We start from the raw sequence: 22,857 nt of genomic DNA, 5'->3' as shown, positions 1-22,857 counted from the left end.
GGCGCTAGCGGGTGATTGGGGTAGAGACAGGAGCGTCGAGTCGAGGGCGGAGGGCGGGTTTGTAATACAAATCTGGCGCACAAACGGAATATTGCCGACTGCGTTATTTCCATAATCAGGGTCGATAACCTATCTAAATATTATTTCGATAGCTGTGTTAACACACCTCTGGAGGTTTCCCAAGAAACTTGTGCAGTCTCTTTCTTGATAGCTCTATCACCGTGTCTTCCGTGAAGTCTCCAAAGTTATCCAATTGACAACTCGCCTGCGCAGAATTTTCTGCACCTTAGAGAAAGAACGCGACACGGCATGGTCGTGGCCGGTTGAGGCAGTCTTTGTTCCGAATTTGTTTCCTGTTTTCTCATTATCTTCCAAGCTTGTGCCTCTCCCTCTTGGAGCCAGAAGTAATGTCCAAACAAATTGGCTCACGCTTCCGAAGCACTAACGGTGTTTACTGACTGAATCTAATTGTATTGATTTATTTTACAACCATGTCGCAAGAAGACCCGAGGCGGTATTCTTGTGTTTGTCCGTTTTGAAAACGTCCGTTTTGCGTCCGTTTTATTGTGACCCAGTTGTATGCGGACCTTGGTTTGACTTCTGTGCGACTGCTCTTGCAAGTACATTTGAAACGAATAAACCAATTTGAAACTATCTTTTATGTGCTTATTGTTCCTCTAGCAAACCAATAACAAAGCGACGAAAAATCGCCTGCTCCGAGAAGCCGCGGCTCATATCCCCGCTGTGCTTGCATGGCGTCACATCCGGGTGTTCGCTTTTAGCCAATCAGGGCTTGCTCAAAACGGAGACTTTTGAAACGGACACACACTGGACAAAACGCGAGATTACCGCCCAAGAAAAGAAAAGTGTTTATAGAGCTTTAAGGGCCCCGGCCACATTCAACACAGAGCAGCAAGACAAGCACGAGTAGAGGAGTTACAAAAACAAGTGTCTAACAGTTACCAAACAAGTATAAAAGTAGTATACTAGCACAAAACATGTGCAGGCGCTGTGGCTTCTCTGCAGCAGTGTAGGTGTACCGGGTGTTTCCTACCCCAACCTGAAACCACTGGTACAGACGGCTTTGCGTAAATCTCTGCAGCAAACATGGGGCACACTAACAGATAACAAACTCCACACTATAAAGCCACGCTTACGTCGATACATAACAGACCAACGAGACACGCACACGGAAGTAGCCTTAGCTAGGCTTCGTTTAGGCCACACTTTCGTAACATATTCACACTTGTTCATGGGTCTTCTAGAGCCCCGTGCAGCAGCTGTGGAAAGGGCCTATCCGTAGTTCACATACAAATTACTTGTGAGGCAGTCGACACACGCGACGCAACACTTCCGAGAAATCTGGAGACAACAAATGCCCTCCACCCAGCACACGTTTTAGGCGATGAACCAATGGTTTCTGTCGAATGCATTTTTAAGTATTTATCAGAAGTTAAATAAATCTCAGTTTATATCAGGCATAACCACAACCTGGCCTTCTACAACTGCAATTCCCATCGTATTCATTTAGTTTTAGTTTAGTATTTTAGTATTCACTTTAATATTTTTAGTATTCACTTAGATTTTAGTACCTACTTTTTAGTCTCTGCTAAATAACCATCTGTTTTTGGCGCTCTTTGCCCCACTTGGGCTTGCGCCATTATCATCAACAAAAGAATTGTGGTACAGTAAACGTGTAGTTTTTCGGGTGGAGAGCGCAAGCTTTTATTTCCTTTTATTTTAACTATTTTTAACTTCACCTCTCGGGTATTCAAGACAGCTCTCCCGTGCAATGACCGTTCACTTCAGATGCTTCTTGTTGGTTAGCTGAACGGGACACTCACTGCACGTTCCCTGCGCTGCCACAGATGGAGTGGACGCCAGTCGCTTTTAGGGTGTAAATTAGGCAAAAAAACCCCAAAAAAGTGCAGCCCTCACAATGCCCTGGTGATTCGAACAAGATGGCATTTTTGACTTCAAGGTACAAAAGTGCGCCATCCTAAAATTGGCCATAACGGCAAGAACTCGTAGCGAGAGCCTTATTTATAATAGTGTCTAGGGCAAAGGGAAGGCGTTTCAGCATAGCTTCCCTAAGGTGTGCATTGCAACACTTCATTAAATATCGATGTCTTTTGAATTCATTAACTCTAACATCATTTCGACGTGTTCAGTTGTTTCCGTCTTGTCACATCTCTTTCTGTACTGCTTCTGAAAACGCAGGAGGCAGACCTGGCTATTGGGGATATCTCCATTACACGGGAACGCCTGGAATACGTTGACTTCACTGCCCCTTTCCTACAGGTTTGTGTTGCGTTCGTTTCTTCCATGCCCCTTTGAAGGAAATCATATCGGTTCCTAAGTACGTAAAATCAATTCGAAAAAACTTATTAGACGTGACACCCTCTGATGGTGAATGATCAGCGAAAGCTGTATATCTCGCAGATCACACACATGATTAGACAATGTGTTCGTATCTGTTTTTCTCATGACTTCACAGCGTTAAGGACTACGGCTTTGTGATTACGTGATGAAAAGGAGAAGAGCCAAAGTTTTATTCCAGGATACAAAAATGGGGCTGTCCGTTTCCCGCATGTAGAAGCGAGCGTACTAACAGCAGACCAAAATGTTGTAACGTATACAACTTCCCCATAACCAAATTAGGAAAAGTAAATTTAAGTCGACGTAGTGATGGAGTCGTCCTAGCGGCCAATTATCATTAATTATCTTGGGAAAATTTTGGTAAAGGAATAGTTAAAGATCTTTTCTGTAACTATGCCGTTTCCGTAGAGGACCACGTGTTTACAGCAGACGGGAATTCTTTATGAAGTTACGATTTTAGTGGGAATTATGTATGACGGGTAAACTAAAGTGATAGTAAAGATATAGCCGTTTTAGCGTTCAATTTTCACAGAATTGGTTTCCTAAAGTTGTGGGAAAACAAGCCGTTTTTCGCCTAGCATACCCGATAAAATAGGCTTTGCCGAAATGCAGTCTAGCTCGCACAGAACACAAGTGCAGGGAACTTTAGCCATAAATAGGTGGGCTGTAAAATTGCTTTTTGTTGCTTTGTTAGCCACTGCAGACGTATTTCCGCTCCTGCCGAGTAATTTCTCCTTGCCCGCTACAATCCTGCTCTCTTTTCTTCGTTATGGTTGGTTGGTTGGTGCCAAGAGAATAGCTCGTACCCACTCAGGGGGATTGGCCAGAAAATGGCGCTAATTGAGAGAAAAAAACTTGGCTCGGGATAAATATAGTGAATGCACTTCAAGTGAGGGAGCTGTGTTTGCTTAGGAGGTGGGAAGCCTAAATCGAAGAAAGGTCTTTAAAAAACCGATTTGCTTTGTTCAACTTGCAACAAGCAAACTAAATTTCAAATCACTGAACCCTGCATAGCTTTCACCATGAACCCGCATTCTGTTTATGGTACTTCTCGCTGACTACCAGTTAGAGTTAAGCATCATCAGCGTCCATGGGGTAGCCAAAGCAAATGGCCCAGTGCATCCTCGTCCATTGATTTCTGGCTTTTTTTGTAGCAACGAAACCAGTGTGTGGTGCAATAATATTTACTCCAAGTCAGCGACTCCGACCGGTTTCTTTCCGGTTAGATGGACACTTACAAAATTTGTTTGCGCACAAGTAGAGCAACCCTTCGTTGTAAAACAAAAAATGAAGTACTCCGACCAGTAGCCCTAGTATTTGGGGTCTTAGCGTTTCTCCATAATTGGTGAGTAGGACTGGCAAAAGGAACGGGTAAACGTAAAAAGAAATTTTCTGTCTTCTTTTTTCTGCGGTGTTCACCCGGAGTCGCTCGTGAATGTAGGGGAGGGGCCACAGTGACCTGTCAATTTTTTACACTGCCTTCAATGGGCCACAAAATGAGTTGGCTTAAGTAAGGGCACGTTAACCAAGTTAAGCAAGTCTCTGCACAGTCGCTTCCTTTAAACTGAAGTTTCAGGAAATTAAAACCCACCTTTTTTTTTATGGGTGCACAAACCACTCATTCATGTTGGGGGAAAGTTTGTTTGGTAACTTTAGGGCCCCGCAACTACTGCATTTGTTTGTTTTTTTTTGAAAAATTAACCACTCTAAAACAACGAGCCAATAAACGCAAATTTGAGTTTGGTAGGTGCCCCTCTTCTTACATACTAAATCGTGTTTTAAACTATTCACCAACTCGCCCCGTAACAACTTTTTCGAGAAGTTGTTTGAGTTGACTCGGCAAAGTTGGAAGGTGCAAATAAAAACAAACCTTGCTTCGGACTGCGCAGAATGACCTCGGTGTCCTATACCGGAACGTGGAGCGGAGCTTCTACGAGAGGCCTTCTTTTCTTCGTCCATGGACGGCCGAGCTGTGGCTCTGCGTGGCTTCCGCCGCATTAGCCACGTCGTTGATGCTGGCGTTCGCCGCGAGGCTTAGCGTGGCGGAGTGGGTTCCCGTGAAGGGGTCGTCGGCGTGCGCTGCCGCCGCGAGAAGGCCCTCGGTGAGCTACCGGAAAGCGGTGCCGCGCAGAGTACACACGCTACGCAACCGCTTCACGCTCTTCGACAGCCTGTGGTTCATCCTTGGGTCGCTGCTGCAGCAGGGAACCGAGACGTTCCCCAAGTGAGTGACATTGTTTGCGTACATAAATATTTCCTGAATGAAGAAGGAGAAAACGTAATGATCAGCGTAAACTACACGGCTGTCACTGAATATTTATAAGTAGTTTTTTGTGTGCTGAGCTGAGATCAGTTCTAAAGGATGGATAAGAAATTTTATATTCTACGCGGCCTTTTAGCAAAAAGTATTGGGAGTGTACAGTGGAAATCACAACAGCTAACCGAGCAAAACGGACAGAACTTGATTGGAAGTTTTGAGGTCTGTGTAAGCAATGCTTGAGGCTAAGCAAGATGTTATCTGCAACAAACTAGAATGACGTACGGGGCATATAGCCCTACACACAAGGCAGGAACTTCGCATCAGCGCAAAAGTAGGGTTGTTAGAAGTGATTTTTGGGAATTACGGACCTTCGCGGAATACGAGGCATGCGTTACTAGCGCATAGCAATGCGAATGATCAGTACATATTTGCTCTTTCTAGGCGCTACGTTTCACTAGACGCCGAATAGATGTAAAAAGATTAACACTGAACGATACGATATCAAGGTTAATTGTTGAAGTGGTCATGTGAAGGCACAAGTGGTAATATGAACGCACAACTTGTTCACGAAGGATTCATTGATCAGTTGGCTGGGTAATCTTTGGATGCATGAGCTACAGGCTTCAAGATTTCCCAATACCTACTTTGAACAAAGACGTTGTATATTGTAATCTTCATAGTGAGCTCTGGGTATTCTGCCTCCCAAAATAAAATTGATAAAACAGATAATAAGGGGCGAGTTTGTGCTGCTAACCAGAACGGTCTGATGTAAGACACATTAAAAAGCATCATTTCTGTGGCGACGGTCCCGTCCTCCTTCCCTTCCACTGGAATAGAGTACAGCTTTCGGCGTACTAAAATTACCACACCTAGAGTGGGCTGTGTTTTGTTATGTTATGTTATGTTATGTTATGTTATGTTATGTTAAAGATTTGGAACAGATATTATCGAGGAGATGCAGTTTGCATGCATGGGAAACTATTAATTTATTACTCTTTTGGAAGGCGTTTTATTGAAACTTAGCGACAGCTATATTTGAGGCGGTGAGTAAAAGTGTTTTTTTTTTGTAGTTGAAAATTAAACTTTTCTTGCACATCAAGCATAAAAGAGCGAAAAACTGTCAAATCAAAAACCAGCAGTTGGAATGCCGCGCCCAGCAGACCCTGGATTTCCGTTATTGTTCCTTCTATGTCTACCACATTCAACAGATTTTTCGAAGTTATGTGTTCAGTGATACAATTAGGATGGCATTTCCAGTAAATGGTTGCTTTGTTGAAGTTACACAAGCCAGGTATTGCGACTTTTGGAAGCCAACAACACAAATATAACAACTACCCGTTTCTAATGGCCTGTGGCATTTAGAGGATACAAAATGAATAATTACCTCCCGTTAAATTGGTTGCTTACGTTTCACGCAAAGCCTATCACATAAGAAAATAAGTTAGCATTTATTATTGTTACTGTTTTTCCGTCTGCTTTTATTGTTTCAGAGCCCTGGCGACACGGATAATGGCCGTCGTGTGGTGGCTGTCTGCCTTGATACTGATCTCATCTTACACTGCCAGCCTTGCATCGCAGATAATCGCTCAACACCTCCACACTTCTTTTATACAAAGCATCGGGGACCTGGCGAAACAGTCCAAGATAAGCTACGGTTGTGTCTCGAAAAGCACTGCCAAAGCGTTACTAAAAGTGAGTGGTCGCTGCAGACACCTAGGCATGCGGAGTAGTGTTGCGGAGAAAGCCTTCTTTAAAGATTGAATAAGAAAATTGCTGCTCATTCTGGTACTTTTTCTCATAGGCCTTTTATTTTGTCCATGTAATGTGGAATATTGTCACTGCAGTTGGCTGGAAACTTGGAAGAACAAGCATAGAACAGTTTTGAGGGAATAATTTTAATACATTTAAGAAAACCGCAACGAATAAGGCGAATTCAAGTGGCCAGCTCAATCGTAAGGTATAAAAAGTAGAACCTACGATGCGCAGAGTTGTGTTCTTTTAGGTGCGGAGTACCTTAGGACCACACAATGTCCGTCCGCGTCCATCCGCGCGCACACCACCATCAAGTGAAAATCAAGCGAAATTCAATTTCAACAGTGAGTTGCAGTTTCATTTGGTGAATAATCAAGGTGCACACACAGCTCAAATCGAATGATGGTCGGGTCGCAAATCGGATGTCACTCTGGGCGGAACTTCAATATCCTTTCGAGTCCCCGTAATCCACACCCTCGCCATCATCCACGGAGTGGAGATGCTGCGATTTTTTTCTGTCCTGTTTTGACCTCGGGATTCACCGCTAAGGCAGCACTTACCAAACGGGTGGCATTTTGAGTGGGCACCTCAACCAGAGATTATTCGACTCACTCATGATTCGACCCAGTTTTATTTAGACCCGAAACTCACTTGTGAGTTTTTGTGAGGGTGAACTAGAATAACATCGTAGTTTGAGCACGAATGAGCGTGATGTGCCGGGAGGACAGGGGAGCGCGAGAATGCAGGGGACCGGGAAAGCCTGAGCCTAGACCTTGTGAGAATGGAGGGCCGACTCTTGGCGGGTCCGCTTGGAACAGGGTGAGCCGTTGTAATCATGGGACTCTGCGATAGCGGTTGTTCCTAAGCCCTTGACACTGGGTTCGACTCTGTGACCCTGTGTTCGCAAGAGGTTGCATTACGCAAGGTCAGAGAGTGAGGCTGGGCGAGCTGAGCTGTAATCCAAATAGATGTTAAAATAATCCGATTTAGGCCGGCAAATATCTAAGCATCAATGGGAAAAATAGACCTAACAATGTATTGAGCAGAAAAATTACATCTGGAGTCACGGGCAAAAACAATTAACGTGATAAGCGAGAACTAGCGGAGACACTTTTAATGTGTTTTGGCCTGTGAGCACTAGTTTGTTGTTACCTTAAAGCACCGAAACGAAATTTTGTTGTCACTTTTTTTCGCTGTTATGTGCGCCTACCAAACCACAAATCACAGATTGGCACATATAGACGGTCAGTCGAAGCCTAAATAATTATTTTCAGCCTTGATTATTCGCGTCAGTTTTGGTTTGGGCAAAACGAACACATACGCGGCCGCAATGACAGGACGGCGCTCGTGACGTCAACGTTCTTGTCGCGCCACTGCCGGTGTGGACGGGCGCGCGTGCGTCCGGACCGGCACTGGTCTCCACCATCTCCCTGCGCACGGGCAGCATGACGTCAATTCCAAAACCGTGACATGTAAACACGCCGGAGCAATATGAGCCAACCGCAGCCAGCGTGTTGGCACGTCACAGGAGCCCCCATGTTGGAAGTTTGTGTCGGGAGTCGATGGCGTCGTGCTGATGCCGATTGCGACAGGATATCCGTTGTAACCTGTCTTGTGCACGCAAAAATTGAAATGGATTTCCACTATGTTATACCGAACGGTTAGTATTGAAATTTGCTGGGAGATATCTCCATATTCACAGCAAACCTTTTACGTCACTTATATCAGTTTCCAAATTTTGTGTCAGTACTCTTACCGCAAAATTATCAAATCAATTGCGCTATTGTGGATTTAACCCTATAGAACAGGTTTCTGTATAATATTTTGACGCAGAAGAGAAGTATACTAGAACTACTAAATGAACTAAGGGCTAGATCTTTAAAGGCCCGTGCCGACGCATCATCTCCTCCTGCGTAACAAATAAAACAAAATTTCATTGCGACTGTACACCACATGTTGTGGGAGTGTCCCGGCCTTCAAGCGCCCCAATGAAAGTGTCTCCCGGCCCGCGTCCAACGGCTTGTGGACTGGACAACGCCGCTTCAACCCGCCACTACACGGCAGACGCACCTCTCTCTGTGGGAGTTCGCGCGCTCCTCAGGCGTCAACCTCCGAATGTAATCTTTAACCTCCCTTCCTCCCCCCCCCTCCCCCCGTGCTTTATTCCCCATGCCGACCGACGTGTACACCTTGCGCAATAAAGTTTTGTTATGTTATGTTATTGCGACTGTCGAACGAAGTGTTACTGCATTTTAATCGTACAAACTCCTCAGGTCCCTTATAAACAGAAACCTTCCGTGTAATAATTCTTACACGGTTACTGTTTCCTAGCGCTATCATTCTTTTATCTCACTGTTCATGGCATGGTAATTGCACCACTTCGGCGGTCCTTATCAGAACGCACCCTATCCCTAAATACTTGTAGAAAAGAGCAGCAGCAATCTTCAGTTAGCGGGCAACGCGTCTGTTTCTACGTACGAAAACAATTCCACGACGGAAATGCGGGAGCATCGTACGGGCATTATTCGCAGGAATCGACAGACCCGCATCTTCAAAGGGTGTGGGCGACGATGGAGATGGCTGGCCCATACGCCTTCTTTGACACCGTGTCTGCCGGGGTCACCAAGGTGCGCACCGAAGAAAGCTTCGCTCTTCTCATGGACTCGCAGACCATCGAGTACCTGATAGCTCACGACTGTAGCCTCGCCCGGCTCCCTGGACGCCTTGAGACGGGGGGATTTGGGTTCGCCATGCCGCAGGGTGAGTGCTGCATCCTATCCGTCGCGTCCGCCGGCTGTTGCGTTCGCGTAGGTTCATATATTTGTTTTCATGCATAAGTGCATGGGCGTTTGGTTTGTTTAAAATGCCGTTACTAGTGGAGCAAGGGCAAAATTTTAAGTTTATGGTGGATGAAAATGAAAAGAGCAGGGAGAAGAAAGATGATATTTGTGTTTTTTTTTTTGGGGGGGGGGGGGGGGGCGGGAGCGGAGCAGAATCGATTGGTGGCTTTTCTCTTTGTGAGCGCTTGGTCGTTCCTAAACCAGCTGCTCACAGTGCGAATTTTGGTCGCGACAACTATAGTCCGGCAGCATCGTAGGCATGCCCTTAATGTAGCAATTTTTTCTATGGAATGATTTATAATTATGATGACACGACTGCGGACTTGCGTTGAAGAAAACTGCCTAAAATGTGTTCCAAAAAATTTTGCCTTTCTCAAATTGATCTCGCGAAAGAACTTTAGACTCCCAGTTGCAAAACGCACTGCAAATATGTTAATTGCAGCTTGTCGTTCATATCGTGCCAGGTTGTGTAAGAATGAGAAAAATGGTTATAAAGTCCAACGAAAAGTACTTTATAGAGTTTACAACACATCATTACCTTAACGCATAGTTTTCATAGAGTCTTCTTTGCTGAGTAAAATTATGCAATAGAACAAATTAACAATTTAAGCATAAATATATAACGGAGTAAATTTCGCACAAAAAATAGTTACAATAAAATGAAATCTTCGCAGGTCCCAGGATGATTGGTCGATACAAATACTCAGTATTCCCCAAGTAAATAGTGCAGTACGCCCGTGCTGGAACACGGTTAGGGGTGGAAATATCCGAGATTTGAGATGTAAATGAAGCGAGTTGGCTCACGCACGTATCACAGCTGAACGAGTTATGGGCAGGAAGCAATTATGGCCCAGGCAAATCTAGTAAGGGCATCGTTAGGACCTTTGTCTGTTAAATGCCCTTTCACATTTCACTGATCTCAAATTTAGTGCACGCATGTGTTGCCTATGTAGTTTAGCCTTAACGATATTCTTAAATCACGGAGTGATTCGGCAGCATCTCTGTGTGGTACGCCGAAGATTATACTGCATGTTCCTTGATTTTGTGAGGATGAAGATTTATAAACAGAGTAGTGTACGTGTCGCTCCGAGAGGAACTACATGTTGTATATGTCCATGTCTAGAAATTTATTAATAACATTGTTGAAATCGAAATTCTGATCCTAGCACGACTCTGTTCCGAGAAAATTACAATCCTTATTCTATGGAGTTTCATACTTACGATTATAGTAACCTGCGCTAAGTATCTCGAGTGCTGAACTTGACAATAAATACCAACCTTTCAAATGAAATGAGAAGATGTTTAAAATTTTAAATGTAGTTCGTACAATGGATAGTGGGCCCTCATTTCTGTTTATCCAATACGCGGGCTCTATTTCTGCGCAACTCTTGTTTTCTTTATCTAGAAAACAGAACACGACAAACTAATTGGTTCCGCAAAATAGCTTTCGCCGCACGACGAAGCGACGCTTCCAAAAGAGCGTTATTTTGGAATTAGGTGTTGATGAAAAGGAACCAGCAAACTAGCAAGAACGCTCATTTAGTACCCAAAAGTCGCCCTTGTGTAAGTACTCGCGAGTGCTTATGTAGGAAAAGCATCAGCTCACTAACTCCTATACTCTGTCAGGCCCGCATGCCAAACTTTCTCAAACGCTACAGTCTATTATTATGCGTAAAAGGCCCTTTACCAATTTGCATACAGCTGCTAATAATCTATAGAAACAGCGGTGAAGTAAATGAAAACAACAAATATTTTCTGACGCGTCGACTTGGAGGACTTTAATTTGCTGAATCACAAGCTTCAAAAACCGCCAACTCAAAATTAGGTGGCGATCGATAGCTGGTTCAACATTTATAACGAAAGAAGTCATATGTTCTGTAAGTACTGGTATTCATTTTCCCGCATTTATTGTCTAACCCTTTTTCTCTATAGAGCAAGTAATAGACCTTCTTTTGAAAGCACGCCAAAATTTACCTAATAAGCAAAATGTGTAAGCGGTGAAGTAGCCGGTTGTTTAACGCGAAGTTCAGAAACTGCATGGCGTGCAATAGTGTTCTGCGTGTCCTGAACTTGCCGAAATGAACGGCGGTGTGCTATTTTTTCGTGAAAGATGGCAGAAGAAAATTTATCGATACTTGTAGAATATGTACGGGGCTTTGGTACTTGTTTTCTTCCGTCCTCTATGTGGAAGATTTCAAGTGATGTGATGGTAATCAGAAGAAACTTTCTTGGCGTATTTTTCTATTTGGCCGATCTAGTTGGAAAGTGCGTCAGTTAAAACCAAAGTAATTTTTGGTCTTCGAAAAGCAGCGAGGGAAGTTTCTGCAGCGTAATAACTGAAAACAACCAGGTGCTTCTTATTAGTTTACATCAAAAGGAGCTACACATCTTCTGTAGGCATGAGCATTAAAGGCTGAAGATGTTCAATTTTATGCAGCGCTGCCTTCCCGGGGTTGGTGCTGGATTGCGAAGAAAGAAAATACTGTTTTATTGGAATCCCTCAATTTATTATTGCTGCAATATAATAACAGACTCTCATAAATAACCATTTCTTTCTGAGACCGTTGCAAAATTTTGGACCAACAAAAAACCACCACTGAACGATTTTTGTAAAGTAGGGAGGCGCTTTTTGGGCACGTAAAATGGTCTTATCGCAAGTATTAAATACGGACATTACTAGCGAAGGTGGTTCTTAAAAAAAATTGTACAGGGCAAATTAGGCTTCAAGTTTTGTGGATTGTAAACTGACCACAATTTTAATAATGCTCGATCGAAGGATTTATGATAAATGTTGCATGTCAAGGGCTTCTTTCAGCGCTAGTGTAATGCTTTTAGCATTGACGTATCATTACAACTTAGAGTTATAATAAATCATCCAGGTGTAGTAGAACCCACCGCGGTGGCTCAGTGGCTAAGGCGTTGCGCTGCTGAGCACGAGGTCGCGGGTTCCATTCCCGGCCGCGGCGGCCGCTTTTCTTATGGATGCGAAAAGCAACTTGCGTGGTTGTAACAAGGTTTTTCCACCATTTTTTTTTATTTGAATCCTTGACAGCACATTAGCAATTAGACTGTCGGCTTCGCGTCCCGGTCTCTAGAATTTTGTTATCGGTTATGTTACAGCAGTCATCAAGGGGCGCAAGGCTTTCTGAAAGTCATCACGACCAGTGCTCTTAATCATTTGCACGGATAGGCTTCGTTGCCTGTGTGTTCACGCACAATGTTCTGCACGAAATTGTGTTGCGTTTGTCCCATTTTATGAGTATTTATGTGCCTGACAAGTGTAAACAGTCTGATGTGAACACACGTATTGTTGCTCAAGACGTTTACTCCGTTTTGTTCCTCCTGCATTTGAAACTCTTTCAAAACCGTTTTTTATTCATTTTAGTAAAGAATCAGTTCACCTGCAAATATTAACAAAACAACGCGGAAATGTTCGTTTATGAACTTATGTTCGGCCTCAAATATGCCCGAGGTTCATTTTTAGGTGCGTTATTGAACAAACACCTCCCGTTCAAGACCTTCATCGTGGCAAGAACGCCTTCTCAACGGGCACTGAAGACGACCTAAAAAAAAAAAGAAGGCCAAGCTGAAAACGCAACCTAAAAAAATTGATGTAAAATCTCCCCTAGTTCCTGATGATGTGCCTGGTATAAAAACTGTGGTAGATTCCTCGGTCATAGTCATCGGTAAAACACGAAAGTGAAATACGGAGTGAAATTTTCAGCTGAGCATGATTTGCGGGTCACCGCCTGTCTTGTCGGTGTGCTTGGCGAGCGACGTCCTGCTGGTGGGTCGCTTCGACAAAGGTGTGCTGGTGTCATTTTCGAGAGGGGTATGACGTCAGTGAAATCTTGGTGTAACCCGGCACAAAACACTTTCGTGTTAAAATATAAAAACAGAAAGCGACCAACCGCAACTTTACCGTACTGATGATGATCATGATGATTGCTATTGGTTTCCCCTTTGTAGCGGGGTGATGACGTGTCATCTTACCAAAAAGGACTAGTATACCTATGTTGGTTTAAGACTCCGTTTATGATGGTTTAATATTCTTGGCTTAATACTAGCGCTGCTTAGGGCAGGCACAAAAAACTTAGCAACCGTTAGTAATAAAGGATGCTTCCCCACAAGAAGACCCTGTGTGCAGGGGTGCACCCTTTACAGGCCGTTTGCTTCGTTGTACTGGCGTCATTTCCGCGACGGATATGACGTAAGCGAAATTTTCGCGAATCCCAGAATAAAGCACTTTCCTGTTAATAAATGAACCATTTCATGTTGCAGACAGTCTCGCCGAATCACTACAAATGCTGCAACCGGAAACAGGTCATTGACCTTGCTGGTTGCAACAAGGGGAATATTCCGGTATCGCCCTGTTTTGCGAAGCGCAAATTTTTACACCCGTGTTTAATACAGGCTTTGGCGCGTGCGAGGGCACTTAAACGTTTATCGCGCCAACCTGCCTTAAGCGTTCTCGCCTACAGGCTTGCAGACGCCGGATTTGCGCACTATAGAGCTGTATTCTTTCATTGCTTCCTAGTTTGTCTGAACGACGTGCTTATACGTATTTTATCTCGCGCTTCGACGCGCTTTATTGGCGTTATGTGAATGCAGCGAATGACCGCCATAAACTTTCCTTATGGGCCTCCGCTATGCGCTTACCCTAACGGCCCCGAAAACCTACGCTGACATGGCGGAATTTCTCATTATGGGTACTTTAAGAACAGGCGGAAGCTGCCGCGGCTTGGAACGGTTTCAAAGTGCGCTTGAGACTAAAGCGAAAAACATTTAGGGCGAGAACGAGCAGTTTGAGGATATTGCTTGTGGTAAGACGGTATATAAAGAATTTGCCTAATATAGTCTTGGTTCGGGCTCCCAGTGCCACTCGGCTACTACAAGGGCGTTAACCCCGATAATATTGTTGCTATTGGGCCAGGGAATGTTGGAGGCGGTTGGTGCAATGAAACTTGTTTTGCCTTAGGCCATATGTCTCGGTAGAGGGAGTTGGTAGAATGTCACGACTTGCCACATTGTAAAAAAAGGTGTTTTAAGGTAACTACGCGCTATATATAGTGCAAGTGTAGTTGTAGTGTTCGAATAATAAAGACCACACGCAAATTTAAGGTCCGGCAATCGTTTCAGAACGGACAAGCAAAATGTTCATCCCCAATTTATCATTACGGTCGTAGACTTCTAAACGACCCTGCACGTGCTTCCTGTGCTTGGCAAAGCACGGGCATGCGGAACTAAATTATTCGCTGTGAATCGGCTAACAATTTGAAATTATATGTGACAGAATGGCAGTTGAAGGGTTTATGAACGCTGTTTGTAAGACTGGCTCGGCAGGGGGAAGGGTTCAGTCACTCATAGGGTGTAGCAAAAGGGGGCAAGGTGGCGCCACCAAACAGGTGCGGCCAACACCCTGCTGTACGGCCTTTCCAGCTACGTTAAGCGCTTTTCTTGCTTACACACGATGGCCCCGAATGTTTCTCTTAGATGCAGACTGCGCCGGGTCTATAGTCAAAGAAGCGCGCGTTGGTAGGAAAGTTGTCTAGGCCACAGGTTTTCCATCACTGTAGGTTACTTGTGGGGTGTCAGCCACAGAAACCCTGTTCTTAATTTGAAAGAGCAGGTGGTTGTGGCCATGATCTACATCATTACCGGTCACCGATCTGTGTTCATCATACAGCAGTCAATGTAACAAGCCACCACAGAAAAACAGATGGAACGTAGATCAGCAGGGCATCGAAGAGCTGGAATAACAATCAAAGCGCATACCCCCAGATACGAAAGTGACGCGAACGGCCAGAAGAAAGCTTGCCTTTACCGACAGATAACGGGGGGAAACAGCGGTTGCTAATTGATTCAAAAAATTATTAAGGCGGGAGGAGAGGTACGGCCGCCCCGTTCACATACCAGCACTCCGGCGAGGCTTGCGGAATTCGGCTATGTATAGCCAAGATGGGCGACCAGGTTTTGCGTTTGTTGTACACGTTTTGGGCTTGACTTCGAGACTATCTTTGGACCACACAGAGCTTCTGGTTTTCTTGCGCTCACACCGGTTTGTGGAGGTACATCTATAAACCTTCCGCTCCCCGATTTCAAAATCTTGGCATCTAAGATGTCCAGTGTACTCTGTGGCGCTTTAGGCATTCGGGAAATTGTTTAGCGACAGTTCACAGCACGTCTTTTGAAGGCGTCGGATAAAAATAAAAAAGTTTGGCAGTCTTTTCAGGGTAAGAAACCGCCCTAATAAGCGAATTTTATAATCTTGCCACTGCGGCACATGAACGGTACCTACATTTTACGAAATTCATTGACACAGATTGCCTTGCTGTAAACTAGGACGAATCTTCTTGGCGGTTACATCTTTGTCACGAGGCCGACGGGGCGATTGGATAGCCAATGGACGCGCTTGTATCCTACATGAACCATACCCTATAACTCCAGTATTTTTCAGTTTTAATCTAGCGTGTCTATTCTCTATCAGAACATCTCAATCGTAATGAAGACATTATTCGAAGCTTCATGAGCGACATCTCGCGTTCGAGAGCACCAGCCCCTTCCTGGTATTGGGGAATGCCGACCGGTCAGGTTCCTTTGTTTTATGGGCGGTCTTAGGAAGCAGTTACGTTCTCTTTTTGCCAATAAGTGCCTTCAAAAGCATGCTGCTAATATATTGTTACGTCGCCATAGAACAGCTGAAGAGAGGCATGGTTAGGAATGATAACCGATATATTTACATTATGTAGAAGGCGGTCATAGGCATGTCCGCGTAAGGTACACGGCAGCCACTTTGTCGTGGTCGTCGTCTTTTTGGGGTCATGGCGCTGTCTGTCATCGTTCATGAATGAGTCCCGTGACATCAACCCCCTGCCGAGGACGACCGTACCTGTTGAGGCCGAGGTCAGGTGAGGATTGCGATTCGGATGAGCAATGCGATGAAAATACACAGTAAAGATGTGTCTGTCACCACAGATGAAGATGATGTCCTTGATGACGCCTGACCTCACAACAGCGACGCCTTGAAGGCATGCATCTAAAGTATTCGAACTACGCTAGATGACAGGGCTGGGTCAAGTTATCTTCATCCACTTAATTATTTAGTATTACAAACGTATTTTTGTTCTTCCAACAACCACAATTAGCTGGCGCATTGTCTCCTTTATTTTACGTGTAGGTGAATTTCTTGCGGCCATTAATGTTGTTTACTTGTAAGCTCTATTATCACCTGACTTCAGCTGGGTAATGTGTATAGGATCGAAGAACCTTAAGAAGCCTCTGGGTAGCCATTAACACCTCGAACGTATCTTTGAGCTTTAGCAAGAAAAGGCCAGGTAAAAAACTACAAGATACACTACAAAACAACAAAACCGCACATGGTGTGGTAGCATGTGTGCGATGTCAAGTTTCTTAAACTATCGCCGTTACTTTTCCGGCGACAATATTACAAAATTCAATGCCTAGTCGTCTCAACAGGAACTGAAATAACTAAGGTGGTGCTGCGCATTCAGGCTGGATACAGACACAGAGCGAGAGCACTCGCTTTGTTTGCGCTAGCGAAGGGTACATCGACGCTCGCCTACGCTCCCAAAAAGGAAATAAGGGGCTACGAAAGGTATGACACGCTTCTGACTTGTTTCAGCTTATAGTGTTTCTGCAGTCGAGGCGAGGCTCAAGCTGCTGTCACATGACCGATTCGAAAAAGTAATATATTAAACATGTGGGTCCTCACCCCCTGCAGGAACTCAGGCAGGTGTTGTAGGTAGGAGTTCAGGTAAGAGTTGTCGCCTCCACAAGCGAACCTGACGTCAGAAAAATAGAGTAGGTGGAAGCCATTCTTGACATAGAAACGGCGCAGAATTGACTTGGCTGAAATAAAGCCCTTCATCAAATCTCATGACAGCTATAAATCCTAAGGATCATTGGTCAGTGGAATAACTTGCCGTCTTGTCATCTAGATATACCGGAAACAACGCGGCCGTAGGATTCCTAACAAGGAAAGGCGTAGTAGGGAAAAATAGTCTCAGCTAGGTTTTCTCTCAGAATGAATTGTAAGTCAACCTTCATTTCTTCACATTGCCATACAGCGCAAGGTTCTTGCCCATAAAACATTTCGAGAAGCGCCTCACGAAGAATGCCCGTCGTTTGTTCGGGCGAGAACGCAAAACGAGTATCATAAATTGCAAAGAGGGCTATCAAATTGTGATCATGCCAGGATGAACTGCATTTTTTGCACAACACAATGTTCTGTATCAACATTTTAAGCACCTCTCTCTACCCCTCTTTCTTTCTCTCTATACATAGCGCTTTCCTGGCGAAAAGTTTAAATCTCACTCCACAAGGCCTTCGCACTCAGACCTTTGCAGCGTATTTCGACGGCGTTGCAAGCAACTTCATCGCCAATCCTGTTGATCGTAATGTTCTCTTGCAATGGCCCTAACATGTTGCCGCTTAGCGGGAATACTTTATGGCATATATTCCGGACGTGTGCGTCGTACGTATGCCTATCCCTTCTAACCTTTAACTCCTGCATGGGCGGAAATCCTCTTGAGGACATCGTTAGTCCGTATCGCTACCCTTTCCAGGTTATACACGGAAGAAAAAAGATTTATAAATTCGGCTGATAAAGTTTGATGGGCATTCCTTTTGTTCAGAAAATATGCTATGATCGTGGCCAACCTGTGGTCTCCGGAGAAAACCGTTTTTTTTGCAGTGAATCAGTTTTTCATTTAATCGAGCATCGGGTCTGCGTAACGATCTCTTTGCCCTGTCTTATACATGTGGGGGTTTGGCGCTTGGCAGCCATCAGATGTGTATTTGACATGAGACACGTCCAGCGGCGTTTCAGTGCAGGGCTTCAGGATACTACATTTTCTTGCAATTTTTTTTTCTTTTATTGCGCTAGCCCCTTAAGAAAAACTCGGCGGCGTGGATATGGTTGTTTTTGTATCTGGGAACCATCGGGGAAAGTTGACAGGAGAACTGAATGGCGATGAATCAGAATGGTGTTAAAGTGCGCTCGAATCAAGATTGAACATCAGCTTTCTAGGCCATTTGGCCCATGCTGGAGCTTGGGAAAAACCAGCCAGAAAAAAGAAAAGACAACACACACTTTGAACTAGCAACTGGCGTATAATGGAAGAACGACACATACAAGAATTAAGTAACCACCGACGCAAGCGCAGTGGTTTTAGCAAAATACACAAATTTGGTTAACCAGCTCAGCGTCGCAGCTTCAACGAGCCCTGGGGCATTGAGCCCGGCGCAGCAGGCTCACCATACCCACGTCCCAATGCCCTCTTGCTCAACCAAATGCTGATTACTCCTCCTCTTATAAGAAACTTTCTAAAAAAAATGTATGTGCCAGCCTCAACGTACCGCCTTAAAGGGAAGGTGAAGCGGTTTTAGAATTAAAAGTAAAGTTTACTAGCAGCAAGTACACATTGAAAGGTCCCGTGTACGAAATATTTTCGCAATACATGCAATAGAAGCGGCGTAATGAGCAAACAAAAGTGGCCCGATGCCCCGCCCCCATCTCGCCGCGCGATGCCGGAAGACCGAAGAGCGCGGGCGAAAACCGGCTCAAAAACGTCATACCTGGACTTCCGGCCGGATCGGCCGCCTCGGCCATGCTCTTTTCGCCGTGTTTCCTTGTGAATGATACTTGTTGTGGTTGATAGCACTCATTTGTACAATTTTCGTGTTCAAAAAGTATGCACGAACGCCAAACGAGGCATACGTTATCATGCCGTATTCCTAACCAGAATAATGCCACGCCGGGATGCTTGATAACATACGGAAGCGACAGCCGAGGTGGCTGTGCTTGATGACAGAGGATATACTACACTACGTTAAATACTTTGTAAACCGTTCCAATGCGGTTTTTTTTTTTTGATGCGACGGACGTGAATGTTCACATTAGGTTCTAGATTTAGGAAGGATGGGGAATACTGCTGTACTTTAGCCGGGGATGTTTCGTCCCATTCCAGAAACCAAGTCACATTTGTTCAGGAAATACTTGTTTCGTTAAACGCGTCGGTTTTCTTTCCCTATGGGCTCAGGACGTCAGTGTTCAAAAAAACAATTTTTTGGCGAAACTAAAACAAGGGGCCAATCTTGATAGAAGTTCTCTCCCGGCTAAGAGGTAAACAGTATTCCTACAAAGTAAAAGAACCAAGACAACCAGATTACAGATTACTTATTTTGCAAGTATACATGTCACGATAAGGTGATGTTTGTTTGGAATTAAAAAAAAAAAAACACCACTCCGAACCACCACCGTGCCATAATTTGTGTTGACTGCGGGGGCCTAATTTTTTGTCCAAGATTCCGTGTGACTGCATATTATAACCTGGCAAGCACTTGTTGTCACTGAACCTCAAGTGTGCTCCAGTGATAGTCGGTGATATATATAATGATGATACTAAAAAAATTAGGAGCGAAGAGTAAATATACGGCCTCTGTCCGACTAGAGCGGTAAATGCTTAAATCCAGAAATGCTGAAACAGGCCAACGATTCATTATCGCAAACGTTTGGTGATTGTTACCTAAAGTAACGTAACTACAACGTAACTGCCTTGTCCGACTGATACGTGTACGGGCAAGATGTGTCCCGCATATACGTTTACAGCGCATGAACGCTATTTTTTCGCGCAGTGCACGTACGTACTTTTCGCTGGTAGATTGTTTATAAAACGCCCATTAATCTTCGGCATAAATGGTTTTGTGTATAATAAGAAAGAGTTAAGGCAGTACCTTATATTAACATAAGGTATAAAATCCCCCTATGCTGGTTGCCTAATTCAAAAATATTTTGATGGAACCCACTAGTCGACGTCACAGTCACTGCTTTGGGGTTCTCTGTCGTGTAAAGCAAATTTAAGCTCCAAGATAATTGAACCAACAGCACGGGAAATTATAAAACAAACTTCCAGTCATGTGCGAAAATTAAACTGCAAGCTAAATTGCCGCAAAGGCAACCGTGCGATCGTTCGCAATGCTTCCGACAACCCGCGCGGCCGAAGGGTGTCCTCCTTTGACGTCATGACGGGCGCAACCAATCAGGGGCGTCAAAAGACGAAAAGCGCGCGTCTTTCAAACGGGGCCGCGTTTTTTGCAAGATAACTGCCACTTGGACTCATGTACGATAAATTTCAATGTGATATTCGGATTCAGTGCGCAAGAAACTATATAACTGTTAATCTAACTCAATTTTTTTGGAAAGCGCTTCAGCTTCCCTTTAATCAAGAAGCTCAGCCTTAAAGAAGGCAACCTTTTTTCTCATTCAACCGGGTGGAAGGCGCACTGATGCACTTTCCTTTTTTTTTTCTTCGTATTATAAAACGCTTGAAATATCGCTCTCTCACTTCTCTTTCTACTTTTACCAAGGGCAATTACAATTTGAAAAGTGGGGCGCGATTGCATTTACGGCCGTGAAAAGCAGGATGAGGAGCTCCTTGAAGGTTCGTCAACGTATGCACGGTGTTTGCTTGACGGGTCGTTGACGCATACGCCCGTTTTGCCGATTTCAACCTTTCCGCACGTCAACAGGGCTTTGTAGAGCACATGGGTGGCACAGTCTGCGTAGTTGTTCACATGTTTTGTTTTGCAGGCAAGTTTCTTTCACTTGGCATTTTCTATGTGCGTGAAGCCCAGACAGTTCCACGGAGCGGCAAACACTGCTTTCACTAAATGCCGCGAAACAATTTTGTTTTATTTTGGGCGAAACTTTGCGAACGTGTGGCATCACTTCCAAATTTTCTTTTTTTTTTCCTGTAATCCTTGCACTTTTTGGAGATATTCCGTTTCGTGATGGTGTACAAGCAGGGAACTGTCAGTGCGACGAAGAACGTTAATCAAACGAGTTGATAATCGGCGCCCGGCCTCACAACCGGCATAAAAGCTACCAAGCAACCCTTATTTATAAAAATAATGCGTAGGGTTGAGCAAAAAGGACGTTTTACAGTGGAAAAATATTGGACCTTTGGAAATACTTCAGCCTTTCTGGGGCTCGAACCCGGGCCGTTCGCGCCCTAACTCCGTAGGCCTGGGAGACGGAACACTGGAGTTCGGTTAGCATTTGGTCAAAGAATGGAACTGTTCCAAGAGGGCCATCAGATGGCGCTGGGTGCGTACAGGACGCGCTGAGCTGGCAGTTATGTGGGAATGTAATGTTACCACACTACGCCCCCAAGACATAGGAGTTCACAGCTTAACTAGAAATAATGCTAACGCATTTCGACAGTGCAGGAGGACGCCTAGATACCCCGAAACGTTTTCTTCAAAAAATGAGTTTTTAACATAAACGTGTTTTATTCCGGGATACACAAACATTTTAGTGACGTCATATCCGTCACGGAAATGACGCCAGTACAACGAAGCAAGCGGCCTGTAAACGCTGCTTCTTGCGGGGGAGCAACGTTTAGAACCAAAGAGTACGTTATGCTTAGGGTTGTTCGTTTTCGGGTTTTGTATTTTAACACGAAGGTTTTTTTATGACGGGATACAACAAGATTTCACTGACGTCATATCCGTCACGGAAATGACGCCTCTACGCCGTTGCCGAAGCGAACCGCCGGCAGGACGTCGCTCGCCAAGCACACCCACAGGACAGCCGCAGACCCTCAAATAATGCTCGGCTGCAGATTTCGCTGCACATTTCCCTTTCGTGTTTTACCGATTCCTATGACAGAGGAATCAACCACAATTTTTTTTCTGTTGACGTCCTCAACAGACGGCAATGTGTTTCAGCGTTACGAATGTTGAAACAAAAATCATTACACGAAATAAGTGGTTCAAATAAACGAAATTTCTTAGGCCGTTTCTCAATTCCCGGGTATCACAGGTTCTCCGCTTCGCCAGCTGTTCACCAGCAAGATTCTGCAGCTCCAGGAGAATGGCACACTGCGCGCTCTGCGCGAGCGCTGGTGGTCGTCACTTCCAGAGACGGAAGGTGGCTCCGCGAGACGGTGTAGCGCAGGCAGCGATCGCGAGAGAGCTTCACCTGGAGGCAGCGGAAGCACAAGCACCGGTGCCAACAGGGACGCGATTGACATCCGTGGTCTGCTCCTTGTCCTGGCCGTGGGGTGCCTCGTGTCCGTGCTCGTGGTGATCGCAGAGTGCCTCTGGAGGTTTCGCTGCTCCTCCAGGTGGAGGAATCAGGTGGGTTTTATAAACTCTACCTAAGTATACACTGCGCTTTCTTTTTCGGAAATGAATTTACTAAATTCAGGCGCGTCAAGATGATTGTTCTAGAAGTTGCCCTGTCATGACAAGTTGCTATTTGTGGACTTTCGCTTGCTAGCACTGAGTGACTAGAGAAAGATGGATAGGTTGAAGGGCAAATAAAAGTACAGTCATTAACAAATTAAATGCCACCACTAAAATATTAACCAAAACACGCAAATATCGGGATTTCTTTCGCGCAAGTTAAATTATCACGTGGCATTATTACAGCAACGAAGATTGAAAATGTGCCTTTCCAAATATATCACTAGCGAGCCGTTATTTGATCTACACTATCAATATTTATTGATTTTGCCTGTCCTAGGTCATAATTTTGTGTTCCCATTTCAATTGACCATGACTGTACATGCGAGGGCCAGGCGTCAAAACCGCGACTGTTTT

At 44.7% G+C, this 22,857-nt stretch overlaps 1 protein-coding gene across 1 annotated transcript in view; it reads left to right on the top strand.

Annotated features, from left to right (window-relative positions):
- Positions 1 to 22,857, top strand: part of LOC144151719 (glutamate receptor ionotropic, kainate 3-like) — a 656,159-nt gene that overhangs the window by 628,919 nt on the left and 4,383 nt on the right. The window contains exons 12-16 of the mRNA XM_077682841.1: positions 2,221 to 2,301; positions 4,269 to 4,603; positions 6,130 to 6,331; positions 8,923 to 9,151; positions 22,076 to 22,392. Coding sequence (XP_077538967.1) covers positions 2,221 to 2,301; positions 4,269 to 4,603; positions 6,130 to 6,331; positions 8,923 to 9,151; positions 22,076 to 22,392 — 1,164 coding nt within the window. The remainder of the gene's footprint in view (positions 1 to 2,220; positions 2,302 to 4,268; positions 4,604 to 6,129; positions 6,332 to 8,922; positions 9,152 to 22,075; positions 22,393 to 22,857) is intronic.

This window comes from Haemaphysalis longicornis, unplaced genomic scaffold (genome assembly GCF_048455015.1).
Source record: "Haemaphysalis longicornis isolate Haplotype H1 unplaced genomic scaffold, Haemaphysalis longicornis Haplotype H1 scaffold_9, whole genome shotgun sequence".
In the NCBI taxonomy this organism is placed as follows: Eukaryota; Metazoa; Arthropoda; class Arachnida; order Ixodida; family Ixodidae; genus Haemaphysalis; species Haemaphysalis longicornis.
The sequence above is the reverse complement of the archived record's forward strand: the minus strand, read 5'-3'. Positions and strand labels throughout refer to the sequence as shown.